The sequence below is a fragment of the Bos indicus genome, chromosome 10 (genome assembly GCF_029378745.1).
Source record: "Bos indicus isolate NIAB-ARS_2022 breed Sahiwal x Tharparkar chromosome 10, NIAB-ARS_B.indTharparkar_mat_pri_1.0, whole genome shotgun sequence".
In the NCBI taxonomy this organism is placed as follows: domain Eukaryota; kingdom Metazoa; phylum Chordata; class Mammalia; order Artiodactyla; family Bovidae; genus Bos; species Bos indicus.
This window is the reverse complement of record NC_091769.1, coordinates 73,369,554-73,383,821: the sequence shown is the minus strand read 5'-3', so window position 1 is coordinate 73,383,821 and position 14,268 is coordinate 73,369,554. Positions and strand designations below refer to the sequence as shown.

At 46.5% G+C, this 14,268-nt stretch overlaps 1 protein-coding gene across 1 annotated transcript in view; it reads right to left on the bottom strand.

Moving 5' to 3' along the window:
- PRKCH (protein kinase C eta) overlaps positions 1–14,268 on the bottom strand; it is a 232,741-nt gene that overhangs the window by 84,438 nt on the left and 134,035 nt on the right. Inside the window, exons 7-9 of the mRNA XM_019969023.2 lie at positions 13,528–13,655; positions 9,826–9,969; positions 9,468–9,641 (exon numbers count right to left, since the gene is read on the bottom strand). Coding sequence (XP_019824582.2) covers positions 9,468–9,641; positions 9,826–9,969; positions 13,528–13,655 — 446 coding nt within the window. The remainder of the gene's footprint in view (positions 1–9,467; positions 9,642–9,825; positions 9,970–13,527; positions 13,656–14,268) is intronic.

The window sequence follows — 14,268 nt, the reverse complement described above, 5'->3', positions numbered from 1 at the left end:
TAAGAGGAGACGAGGTACTCTCTGGCTTCAGAAGGCAGGAAAAGGAACCCTGCATAGGAGCAGTCAGTCCTGAAGGCATGGATATGGGGGTGGGGGCAGGCAATGTTGTCCCCGCAGCCTCCTGTGCGGCTCTCAGGGAAGAGATCAGTCTTCCCAGCAGCAGGAGGAACTCTGTACCAACAGCAACGGTGAGCGCGGCAAGTAAGCTGAGCTGCTGCTTAGCCACGACACCTCCTGCTTTGGACCCCAAACCCACTGCCCTCCCTGCCCCCAGGAATCTCCATCAGGTCTTCAATTCCCTGCACCAGATGGGAATGCACAAGCAAATACAGCTTCAAGACACTTCTCCCAGACTCTCCTGTAAGCAGATGGCTGCTCTGAGCCTGCCCTAAAAGTAATCCCAGAAATTCGACCACGACCAGCCCACCACAGAGGGGTGACTCTCTGCTATGGACCTGCTACTCAGGTCCCAAATTCCCCAGGAGGACACCAGCTCCTTGAGGGAAGGGGCTCCTTCCTGCTTTGTCCACCGCTGTGTCCTCGGGGCTCAGAGCCGGGTCTCCACCCTGGAGGAACTCTGTGCACATTTGCCGAATGAACGAACACCCCCGATCTTCACCAACTGGTGGGCAAGTCTCTGAAATTTCAAGTTGGCAAAGTTTATACTGACAGACAGGGCTGACTTTGTCCTGAGAAGCCCTCGACCTGGAGCCCGAGAAGAGATGGACAAAGCTGTGTTCTGACCAGTGATGAAGTAATTATGGAAAAAGCAAGTATTCCAAAGCTAGAAGACATTAGAGTCTATGGTTTCCACCCAGTGCAGTTGGGTTTCTAGACTGCATGATTCTGGAGGGGCTTGCTCCAGCCACCCACAGATGTTGCCTTAGGTCTTGGCCCCAAGGTCCTAGTTGGTCCTGACAAAGGCCAACCTAGTTTCCCAGGGAAATACCCTCAGGCCACCCTAGGGTGCTAGTTGGACTGTTAGTCTTGTATTCTGGTTGCCCTTCTGAGCAAAGACTGGCCCAGAGGGAAAAATTTCCCCCAGAATCCAGAGCTCCTTTTCAGCTACCTTCCCTTTTGTAGCAGGGAGGAAATACAGTCCTTATACTGTCTATGCCACATGTATGACTCTCCTCTTGCCAGCCAGACTGAGCATTGCAAACACTGTTTCTTTCCCTTGCCCTCCATCAGTGTGATTCCGGACTGGCTGACTTGTCACTAAACCATCTGGCAGAAAGCCCCTCACGTTCTCATGCCTGGAGCCACTCCTGGCACTTCCAGCCCGGAGCTTTAGAACAGGGCCCCGCTGAGGTCTGAGCATCCATAGTTTGGCAGGTTCCCAGGCATGGTTAGGGAAAACCATAACCAACACTCCCTACCACAGATCTTCACCAGTCATCAGACACACAGGGGCCAAGTCTGACCCCGGCAAGTCTTGGCCAAGTCAAAGGAAATGACACACAATCTGTGAACCGCCTTTCACACACTGGAGGTGGGGGGTCCAGGCCATCTCTAGGTCATCACCGTGGGTGACAGCTAGTGACAAGGCCAGTTGCAGCTGAATAACCTCAAAAGGAAACACATGCCAACCCTTTCAAGCCCTTTGGTCACACCAAGCGTTCTGGCATCCTCCCCAAGCAGAGACAGCCAAAGGAACAGCAAGAACTCCGGGTTCTCCTATTTCTCATTCATTTTCATGACCCTATTGAGTCACAGATAGTCGGGAAGCTGGGAAGCCTCCGGGGACAGAAGCAAAGGTCCTAAATCAGCACCCACTGTCCCCTGCTAGAAATTCAGAGCCCAGAGACAGCCCATGTGCATTCTGTCCCCAGCGGGAACATGATTAATGTCAGGAACATGCCCAACTGGGAAACACCACGTTCTGGCTTGTTTTCTATTTTGATCTGAGCCAACGGCAAACTATACCAAGTGACCCATAAGCAGCCCACATTGTGTTTACGGCACTCAATGCTCAGTGGAAGAAGGAAGCCCAGTTCCAAATAGGTTAAGAAGAAATGGCCTTTCCTTAGGTGTTTTATAAAAGGCCACAAAACCCAATGCTGTGAAAACCTACTTTTATTCCTGCTTGATAACAGTCAGGGGACCTTCCTCAAGACAAGGGTGCCATTAGCTCAGCCAGGATGAGAACCCAGAGCTCGCCTATGGAAGGCTGCAGTGCAGTCCCCTCCTGACAAGATTCCGAAAGATGCACTCCAGGGCAACAGGATGATTCTGCTGCCCATCTCCCCTGTGTGTGTCTCTCTTTGACACGTACACCCCTCTGCTAATATTTAACACACTGACAGAGAAAATAACTCAACTCAGGTTGTTCCCCTGCACCCCTGTTGTGGGTGATCTTCAGACATATTTTACGTGTGACTTACGTGCACTGAAATCAGTTTGCACGGGTTAGATAAGCTGACAGCACTTGGGTCACAAGATTCCTAGCCACCCTACCCTTCAAAGGCAGGGTTTCTGCTTTATTGATGGACACTGAGGTGTGGCTTCTTAGGGAAAGCGATGGCCCCCCGCCAGGAACTCCAGGTGCACTGCTTTGTGAGCAAGCCCCTGCAGGGGACACCTGACGACACCCCATCCCCCGGCTGCTGTCCCTGTAAAAGGAGGTTCTGTGTAATGCCTCCCCCGCCCAGGGCAGCAGATCACCAGCGCACAAACGCGCTCACGGCTCCAGCGCGGCCTGGGCACTGGGCACAGTGTGTCCTGTTTTCCAAATGGAAACCTTTGCTCTAACAAACTGGGTCTCTGAACAAAGGCTAAAGCATCTGACCAGTGTTTACTCTGCCGCTCCCCCTCCTGCTGCTGCCGCCCCTTTGTTCCTCCTGGTCTCGGCCCTCAGCTCTCAGCCAGGCTCCAGGAGCGCCAAGGAGAGCCCCGGGAGCTGGGGGTGGGGAGACCCGGATTCCAGGCCATAAATGCCAGCAGGCTCAGCTGCCGACACAACAGTTCCCTGATTAAGATGAAAGGAGTGTGAAGTGAATTTAACCTGAAAGGGTGGGAAAGGCAGTGTACCCCAGGCCAGCAGCCCGGACCTGGGCGCTCCTGGCTTCAAGAGGCCTCACTCCCCCGACCCCATGGACAAAGAAACAGAAGCACGTTGCAGGAACTGGCAAACAGAACAAAGAAGAAAAAGATCATCCATAATTCCACTGCCTTCATAAGAGTCCCTGATAGTTTACTGGCATCATTTCCTCCTGTTTTTTTTTTTTTTGGAAGAGGGGACAGGTTTGCCAAGTTGCTATCCCAGGAGGAACCTGAAATGGATTCACACTGCTAATTATCATAAATTCTGTACTATTTCCCGGCCTCCCATCTCTTGTCCCACCAGTTACTCTGTTTAATTTTGGGCAAGTAATTTAGCTCCTCCTTCACTTTGCTGCTGCTGCTGCTGCTGCTAAGTCGCTTCAGTTGTGTCCAACTCTGTGCGACCCGAGAGACGGCAGCCCACCAGGCTCCCCCATCCCTGGGATTCTCCAGGAAAGAACACTGGAGTGGGTTGCCATTTCCTTCTCCAATGCATGAAAGTGAAAATGAAATTGAAGTCGCTCGGTTGTGTCTGACTCCCAGCAACCCCATGGACTGCAGCCCACCAAGCTCCTCCGTCCATGGGATTTTCCAGGCAAGAGTACTGGAGTGGGGTGCCATTGCCTTCTCCGCCTCCTTCACTTTATCACTCAGCAAAATAAAGATAATAATTGTACCCATCTTCTAGGGCTGATGTAAGAATTGTATGGAATAAATCATATATGTTAGATGCTTCTGAAAGTAACACACAATCTTTTAACGACTTAATATTCAATCATATCTCTACTGGCCAAAAACCTTCATCCAGTAGTACATTTTTTAAGTAGATTCCCATTGCTGAAGACTGAGGTTGTTTCCAGTATCTTCCTAGTATAAATTATGCACTGAAAATTAAACATATTAATGCGTAATGTCTTATTCTTTATGTTGCTTTCTTTGGCTAGGTTATTAGAAATAAAATCAACAGATCCAAGAGTATAAACATTGATCCAGACTGTAAGCCATGATCCAGCTTAACGAATCATTCACAAACTATTAGAATTTACAATGCTTTCAGAAATTTATGAGAATGCCAATGGAATGATGTACTTGCAAGTAATATGTATTATGATAAAAAATAATCTGGGGCAATAATTCATGGGCCCATAATTCTACGTAGCAAACTTGATAAATTATCTAATATTTAAAATTTGCTTATCTTTTTGTTTTGACCAAGAACAAAAAGAGCTCCAAAATCCCTATTTTGTGAGTGTTTATGGTTACCGTCATGTAGGGTCTGTGCTGGCCCCTGGGAGTCCCAGGACTGTTTTGGTGTGGGGAAGGAGGCAGTCATCACAACACCCTGCTGGTTGACTTTTGAACCATGGCATGCGTGTGGCAAGAGCGTGTCTGCATTCTCGCCTTTGGTCCTCACAGCAATCCCGCTTTCATCTCCACCACGAGAACTCTAGGGCTCAAAGGACTTTTAAGGGAGTTGCAAGCCATTCAGACAGAGGAAAACAGACTTGGAAGGACTCAGCTGCCTTTTCCGAGGGCAAGGCTGCTGCCATATCAACAGGTTGAAGGGGAGCCAGTGCAGATGGAAGGGGCTTAAGCAGATGCTGAGTCAACAACCTCTATGTTGTACAAGATACCCAGTGGACGGAGCCGGACTCCAGAGTCAGCCTGACCCAGAGATGAACCTTGTTTCCATCACTCAGCTCAAGGGAGCCTTAGCAAGTTGCTTCCTTTCTCCTGGGTCTCAGAGACACTCATTCCACAGGCCTGGACAGTGAGAGAAGCGCTGTTTCTACCAGCATCTTTACAATAAAGTGACACATTGCAAATGCTGGGGAGTGGCTCCCACGCCTCACCTCGGGTCCCTTCTAAATTCTGCAAGGGCAACTGTTACAGTTTCGCGTGACACATTGATCAGCATCTTCTTTTAGATGTCAGGGGCTGCCAAACCCAGTTGCTGAAAAGTAGTCATTTACCTGCTGTAATTTCTCATAGTAACTGGCATTTTCTGTTCTTTATACTTAGTTTTTCAATAGCAAATGGGGATAGTGACTGAGGACTTCTGACAGATGGACTGATGCAGAGAGCAAATGACATGCATATGTAGAGTCTGATACCTTGCAAATCCAAGAGATGGCTTAAACGATAGCAATATGAAAACTGCATATCTTTATCTCAGCATAAGAAAAATGCACTTGATTCTTTTAAGCTGTTCCTACCACTTTATCATCTAAACTTATGGGAGGGGAAAATTACCTTTATCCTTTGCTTTGGAGACATCTACTGCAACACACAAATTTTAAACCCCAAAGTCAGCTCTGGTGCAGAAATAAAAATCACCTTGTGGTAACGACTGCCACCTTGTGGCCATATATGAAACTGTCACTAAAAATAGATGCTGCTGCTGCTGCTGCTGCTAAGTCGCTTCAGTCGTGTCCGACTCTGTGCGACCCCATAGACGGCAGCCCACCAGGCTCCCCCGTCCCTGGGATTCTCCAGGCAAGAACACTGGAGTGGGTTGCCATTTCCTTCTCCAATGCATGAAAGTCAAAAGTGAAAGTGAAGTTGCTCAGTCATGTCCGACTTTTAGTGACCCCATGGACTGCGGCCCACCAGGCTCCTCCGGCCACGGGATTTTCCAGGCAAGAGTGCTGGAGTGGGGCACCATTGCCCTCTCTGAAAAATAGATGGCCAATGTTAATAAAGGCCTGGAGCCATTGAGGACTCTGATGAAGAGGGTGTGGCCTCAAGGGGCCCAGGCTGTGAGAGGCAAGAAGAAGGAACACAAGGGAAACTGCAGCCCAAGAAGCTATTAGTTGGACCTTGAGGTACTTGGACGGCATGGGAGTGCATGCCATGCATCCCCTTTCACCTGTCCTCCTGCCTCCTGGCTTCCCTGCTGCATCCGTTCTCCATGCTGCACATGTGCCTTTGCCAACACAAGGGGCCCTTACACATATGTGATGTTCAGCCTCACTTTCTGTTGGAGAAATGCCAGTTAGAACTCCAAAGTCACGTTAAAAAAAAATCTCTCCAGCCATCAAAATGATAGGCAGCGTCATAACAGGAGAGGAGGGGAAATAAGCCTTCTCAAATGTGGTTTGGGAGTGTGAATTTAGAAATACGGCCAGCAAGTGGAAAGAGCTGGGGCTCAGCAGTCAGACTGCCTGGCTTTAAAACCTCTGCCACTTGGAAGCTAAATTTCTTCCTGCCTCAGTTTGCTTATTTGTAAAATGGGAGTGATGTGAACAGAACTTACTTCACAGGATTACCATAAAGATTGATAATACACACAAGGCACTTAGAACAGTGCCTGGTATATAAGCGATAAAGTCTTAGCTATTTTCAGCCATGATAGGGGAGAAGGCCCACTAGACCCCATCAGAATCATAAATCCATCCATTTTTGACCAAGCAATACCACTTCCCATAGTGTCCCATATAGAAATCATAGCACAGGTACATAAGATAAAAGTACAAGGGACTCATTGTAAATTTGATTGAAATAAAAGTTAAGTATAACCTAAGTATTTACCAATAGGAAATAGGTTAAATAATTTGTATTATGGTCTTAAAATGGAATACTATGCAGCCATTATAAATAAGGCAGTCAGGTATATTCAAATATGAGACAATCTCATTATACATTGCTTTTTTTCAGACAAATAAGGTGAATGGGGATGCAATGTACAATGTGGTGACTACAGTTAATGATATGGTATTGAATATATGAAAGTTGCTGAAAGTATTTCTTAAAGGTTCTCAACACAAGAAAAAAATTCTGTTAACTAAGTGTGTTGATAGATGCTAACTAAATTTAGTTGTGGTGCTCATTTTACTACATACGGAAATATAAAATCATTTTTTGTATACCTAAAACAATGTTAAATGTCAATTATATTTCATTTTTTAATGTGCAAATTTTTAAAAAGTATAAATTTTGCAAGATGTATTACAGAGATTTACTCTCTTAATAAAACCATTTTGGATTTTTTCCTTAAGAAGACAGGGGTGGGGGACTTCCCTAGTGGTCCAGTGGTTAAGACTCTGTCTTCCGATGCAGGTGACACAGGTTTGATCCCTGGTTGGGGAACTAAGATCCCACACACTTCAGGGCAACTCAGCCTGAGCGCCACAGCTACTGAGCATGCGTGCCTCTACTAGAGAGAAGCCCATGTGTTGGAATAAAGTCTGTGCACCACAACCAAGACCCAGGGCAGCCAAAAATAAACAAATATTTTTTAAAAGGAGGGTACAGAATGGCGTGCAAATATATACCACCATTTACGTTATTTTTTAAAAATAAATACAGATGCATATATGTTGTGTGTATGTATGCTTTTGTGTACAAACAATTCTCTGAAAGGCTATACATGAAACTACTAATAATAGTTTCGATCAAAGACAGGAGATGAATACTTGGAGAATGCTTATATTACCCACTGCATACAAAAAATTTGCTTTTTCATAGTTTAAATCTGCAATCTGGAATATCATTCTTCTGCTTAAATGTCTTTCATTCATTCTTAGGGCTAAAATACAAGCTCTTTTAACAGAGCCTTCAAGGCTCTCACAGCCTGGTCCTGGCCTGCCCCACTTCTTCAGCCCCAGTTCTCACCAGGCCCCTTCTCAACCTCACATTTTACGCTTGTGGGCTTTATTCACCCTTTTTGTTCCTGTTTACTGGTGGTGGTTTAGTCGCTCAGTCATGTCCGACTCTTGCGACTGCATGGACTGTAGCCCTCCAGGTTCCTCTGTCCATGGGATTTTCCAGGTAAGAATTCTGGAGTGGGTTGCCATTTTCTTCTCCAGGGGATCTTCCTGACCCAGGGACCGAAGCTGCATCTCCTGTTTAGGAGGCGGATTCTTTACTGACTGAGCTACCATAGAAGACCTGTTTACTGGTAGACCCACTGGAGCTGTTCACCTTGTACAACACACTCCCTTTCACTCTCTCTGCCTGACTAATTCTAACCGGTCCTTCTGGTTCCAGTGTCGCTGTCACTTTCCCTAGAAATGCCTTGCAGCATCCCTGGACCAGGTGTGATGCCCTCATCCCACTCCTACCACGGCCTTTACCTCCCTGATGGTGGCAGAGACAAGGGACGTGTCCTGAATTCTCTTTCAGAATGCCTTTGAGAAGCAAGAAGGTTGGGAAATAACTGCCAGACCCTCCCGATGCCTTCATAGGAGCTCTCTCCCCTCTCCATTGACAGCAGAAGCCCAGTCCTGAGCCCAGTCTAAGTGGGCTGCAGAATGCCCCGCCTCAGGGATGAGTCAGGTGGATGGGAGCCCATTGTGACAAAGCAGCTTATCTCGGCTAGATATTCGCTCTTCCAGCCTCCTCTGCAACTCAGGATGAGCATATAACTCAAGTCTAGGAAAGATTTTTCTATCCCTGATAAGAGGAAAGTGCATGAAGCCCTTCGACCTCTGCTCCCTGTGCTTCCTGCTTTAGATGTTGTCATGTGATGTGAGATGGTTAGGGCTGTGATATTAGGGCAAGTACCTTGAGACCTCAAGCAGAAGAGATGCCGAATGACACTAAGTATCTCATACAATCCTAATAGTGCTATCATGAGACTTCTCAAGAAAAAAGCCTCTACTATGAACTAAACTCATCCTTCCTGTTTATTGCGTAAACCACTACCAGTCATATATTCTGTTAACCACAGTCAAAAGCATTCCTAATTGCACCCCATGATGAAAGTGGTCGCTCAGTCGTGTTCGACTCTTTGCGACCGCATGGACTGTAGCCTACCAGGCTCCTCCGTCCATGGGATTTTCCAGGCAAGAGTACTGGAGTGGATTGCCATTTCCTTCTCCAGGGGATCTTCCTGACCCAGGGATTGAGCCCAGGTCTCCCGCATTGCAGGCAGACGCTTTACCATCTGAGCCACCAGGGAAGTTCCCACCCCATGATGGGGTAGACAGAATCCCAGGATCAGTCCACAGAATCAAACAAAGGGTCCTTGATTGAGGCCAGGAGCAAGGCCTTGGAACATTACAAGTCAAGGTGCCCTCTTTGGGCCTATCCTGGTCTGAACTCTTTTCCCCGGGTCAGAAACAGTTTAGCATTTAGCAATAGAGCCAAGGTCAAAGTCACCAGGATAAGCAGCCCATGATGTTCACTGTCTTCTTGGACTTCTGTAACCTTCACTCTGCTAGAGAAGACTTATGTACAAAGACATTTTTAATCTTAGGACACACAACCCTCAAAGTGATCCTTCTCCAGGACAACATGAAAGGAAGCGGTTAGTTCATTGGTTCTGGTCATCAGAAGTCACTGGGTACTTCAAATGACCCTTCCTTGGAAGTCTCCACCCCCCAAAGTTTCTGATCTGCTACTTTATGAAAGCTTCGACATATTGCAGTCTAAACTTTCGAAGAAAGGAGGCCATGGGGGTGGTGAATGGGAGTCATACTTACAGGGGTCTGAAAGCAGCAGAAGAGCTGCGTGAGGAAGGGGTGACTGCGGGCCAGGGACAGGATCCTTTTCTCGGTCATGGTGCACTCCACATCGTCGTCCTGCAGGATCACGTCCTTCTTCAGCACCTTCACAGCATAGAGGTCTCCTGTTTCCTTGATTCTTGCGAGCATCACCTATGGCAAAGCAGCACGAAGGAGCGTGAGCAGGAGAACTCCTGCAGCTCTTAGGGTATGGCCTTGCCTGGGGCAGAAGGCCGATGGCAGGTGGGAAACAGGCGTGTGGATACATTTCTGCACAGACAAACAACCTCCATGGAGCAGGCTTCCTTTAACCCAAACAGCTGAAGCCAAGACTCACCTTCCCAAAGCTGCCCTTCCCCAACACTCGGATGAACTCAAAGTTGTCGATCCCAAGTCGGTTGGAGGAATTTACCCCAATGCCATTTCCTTCTTTGGTGCTCTCCTTTCCTTGTCGTCTTAGGGTTGATCTAGAAACAAGCTTCTGCAAAGAAGAAATACATGGAATCAGAAATCCCAGTGGAACTTGAAGCAGTTACAGATGGAGAAGACCTTACTTGCAGCTTCACCCCTCAATATAGCACATGGGGAGAGATTAATACAGCTTGACATGTGATCAGGTTTTGCCACTCAAAGCTGCTTCAGCATAAACTCCTGATCTGTGCTTACTGTATTTGGGTAAGAATCATTTAAAAAAAAAAAAAATTGGAGAAGGCAATGGCACCCCACTCCAGTACCCTTGCCTGGAAAATCCCATGGACAGAGGAGCCTGGTAGGCTGCAGACCATGGGGTCTCGAAGAGTCGGATACGACTGAGCGACTTCACTTTCCCTTTTCCCTTTCATGCACTGGAGAAGGAAATGGCAACCCACTCCAGTGTTCTTGCCTGGAGAATCCCAGGGAAGGGGGAGCCTGGTGGGCCGCCGTCTATGGGGTCGCACAGAGTCGGACATGACTGAAGCGACTTAGCAGCAGCAGCAGCAGCAGCATTTAAAAATATATCTAAGCCACTGAGTTTCAGTTTGTGCTCAAATGGCAGTATACAGAAACACTGTCTCAGCCTGGGCCACCTGCTTGCTTTCCACGGGTGACCACATTCTAAGAGCGCCATCTGGTGTCCAAGTCCTACAAGTAGCAGATTTCACAACTGCTCAGAAAATCAAAATGAGAACAAAAGAAGTAACGTGATAATATACATTTTAAATTATAGAAGAGAAATGAAAATTAATGTAAATATTGGAACAATGAGCAAATATATGAAGGATAACATCGACAACACCTATAATCTCATGAGCCCTCTTCAACAAAAAATAAAAACAACATAAATATACACACATCGATCTTTACGCTTGATTAATTTTTAAAAAGACAATGAAATTGTTGTTTCATAATTTTAATTTTAATTTAAAATTTTGCATGCTATTATCATACTAACATATGTTAATTGCATGCTATTAACATATTATGCACAGTTCTAAATGTCCTTCAAGAACATGAGTTTTAAATATCAGTTTAAAAAGCTGTCCAATAATTCATTTTATGGATATATCACAATTGATTCAGTAACTCCCCTGATACTGGACATACAGAATATCCCCATTTTTCTCTATATAGATAACACTCAGTGATTGTACTTGCATGCAAATCTTCATATCAGGGTGATAAGGAGTCTGGGCTCTCAAGCAGGCTGCCTGGGTTCAAATCACAGCTCTGCAACCCAACCCTGTGACCGTGGACCAGTCACCCACCTCTCTGTGCTTCAGTTTCCACTCCTAACAAAGGAGAAGTTACAACAGCTGCCACGTGGCTCGTTATGAAGAGTAAATGAATAACTGCGCCTAAAGCTCTTAGATCAGTGCCTGGCACATTCAATAAACCTAAGCTGCATTGTCATCACTATCAGCAAGATCATCATTAGCATCCTCTATTCAGATAACTTTCCCAAAAGGGAACTCTTTGAACCAGGGATTTAAGTTTGAAGACTTCGGATGCACGGTCAACTTGCCCTCCAGAAAGATTAACCGCCAATACAGTGAGAGCTCCTAGCTCACCAGATGGAACCAGAAGAACTCTTCAGGGAGTTCTCCAGCCCCATCCTGCAGAGGACGCTACCTACAGACAAGACGACAGTGCAGATGTCCATCTTGGGATATTTAAGACAAGCAGACCAGAATAGACGAGAGACCAGAAGTCTAACATCTTAGAGCATTTGACCTACTAAAAAACAGCTAATTTGGGGCAACTTCTAAGCAATGTTTGCCATAAACAGCTGGGCAACAGCCTGAAACGGCAAGGACTGTACTTATTCAACCAAGTGAAACAGTGATTGAAGACACAAAATGGATCATTTTTAAAAATCCAATTGTTTTCATAGTTTCTCCTCATAAATTTTTCCAAGACAGAAAAACTTTACCAGCTTGAATTTCACTTCCTCCACATAAATCCTTCCCCTGGTTGGGCTGGCCCTGGCCAGAAAACTTCAAGCCAGTGTTTCTCAATCTTTTTTTTCTTTTAACCCATTCTTCTCTTTTGATAGACTGAAGACGTCACTCTTTAGTGATGAACTGTCAGATAACAGATAATTTGGGTTTTCTCACAATTAAGTGTCAGAACATTAAAGATACTTGGTTCAAATGACATGTGACACTGCCCATTCTTGGAGATTGTGCCGCATGGCTCAGCTCATTCCCATGGAGTTTCAGAAGCTCTGGGGCAGGCTGAAAGCCCTAACCTGACACTCTTCAGGCATAGCAGTCTGCGTGCACGCATGCTAAGTCACTTCAGTCATGTCTGACTCTGTGTAACCCTAAGGGCTGTAGCCTGTTAGGCTCCTCTGTCCATGAGATTCTCCAGGCAAGAATATTAGAGTGGGTTGCCATGTCCTCTTCCAGGGGATATTCCCAACCCATGAATGGAACCTGCGTCTCTTACAACTGTGTTAGGAGGTGGGTTCTTTACCACTAGCACCACCTGGGCTTCCTTGGTAGCTCAGATGGTAAAGAATCTACCTCCCAACGCAGGAGACAATCCCTGGGTCAGGAAGATTCCCCAGAGAAAGGAATGGCAACCGACTCCAGTATTCTTGCCTGGGAGATCCCATGGACAGAGGTGCCTGGTGTGCTAGAGTCCAGGGGGCTGCAAAGAGTTGGACACGACTGAGCCACATTCACTGTACTTTTCCTCAAATCAAGAAATACAATGTCAGTCCAAGGCCCCGATCTACCAGGTGGGGCCCTCCACCTGGTAGAGGTGGTTAGTGATGACATTTTTTGGACAACCAAGCACCTCACAGTGATTGCACTTCCCTTCCTAAGTATCCAAAGATATTTGCCAGTTCAGTCTAGAATTTTCCTGAACCAGACATCAAGCTACACATTTGAGAAGCCACAGCCATAGCCACGGATCATTCCTCAGTTCTCGGCAGACCCCAGCTAGCAAGGCAGGATTAGGATGCGGCTGAAGCTCTAACAGACCAGGGGAGGCTATGGGTCACTCAGGGAGGGGGCAAGACAAAATGCACACAGCAACAGACCCGCTCCACCCACCCCCGAGAGCCGAGAGGAAGGAACTCCTGTCTGTGGCTGGACCAGAGATAAGTTCACGATCCATACAAAAACTTCACACTCTGGATTCCAGGGCTGTGGAGGGTGTCAGCTCTTCAAGTTCAACGCTTTCAGAGAGGAGGAAGCAGAGGCCCACAAGTTACTGGCCAGCTGTACAGCTGGGGACCCCACCAAGAGCAGAACCCAGGCCCCTGGATTCCAGGCTTTTCACCAGACCACAATGACAGGAAGCTGATTTACCAAAAAAAAAAAAAAAATCCTTTTTCTGCTTATTGCAATGTCTGCACACTCACTATTTGTTGTTACATAACTGTATATAGAACCTTATTTGTAGAAGAAAATGCTCTTTAAAAATGCAATAAATCTGTTTACCGTATTTGCTGAGACTAGGACTTGGATCACGCCACACACAACACGAGGACTCACCACATCTGGGAACAATGTCCAGATTATAATATGGGAAAACAGTAAAGGCTCACCGAGGTTGGAGAAATATTTCCGGGTTGGAGGCCCATTCCTGCCAGAGTCTTGGCCAGCTCCACCGCGTTTACCCCGCAGTTTGGGGCCACGTTCGCCTGACATCGAATGTGTACATTCATTTTACATACTGGAGGGAAGAGGAGAAAGGAATCCATGTTCAGAAAAGAGCCACGTCAACATGAGATGTAAAACAGAACCGTGATGACCTGAGAGGCTGTGGCTGGGCAACAGCACAGGCTGAACAATGCCATCTGCTCTTAAAATTCAACGGACTCAAATAATGATCCCTGACAGGGGAGCCTGGTGGGCTGCCATCTAAGGGGTCACACAGAGTCGGACACGACTGAAGCGACTTAGCAGCAGCAGAGTGTAAGTAAATCCCTGACTTTCTCTATTTCTGTTTTGTGCAGAAGCCGAAAGCCTAGCACACTGAAGAATAAATTTCAAATACGTTTTTTTTTTCCCACTGAGACTTGACGAAAGACATTCAACTATGCTACATTTTAACAATCATCACCGGTTTCCCAGCATGATTCAACACAGATTAAAATGTTCATCAGTGTGACAGCTCAGTCAACTAAGTAACAAGGAAACATGCCAAGTGACTTTATACTCTTTCTTGTGCCTCTCAAAAAAGGTAGTAATCACAAAGCCATGTATAGATGGCTGTTCAAACAGTGAAACGTGAGTCTGAGAGAAAACCTCTAAGTACAGCCTTCCTTCTGAGCACTGTCTTTGGG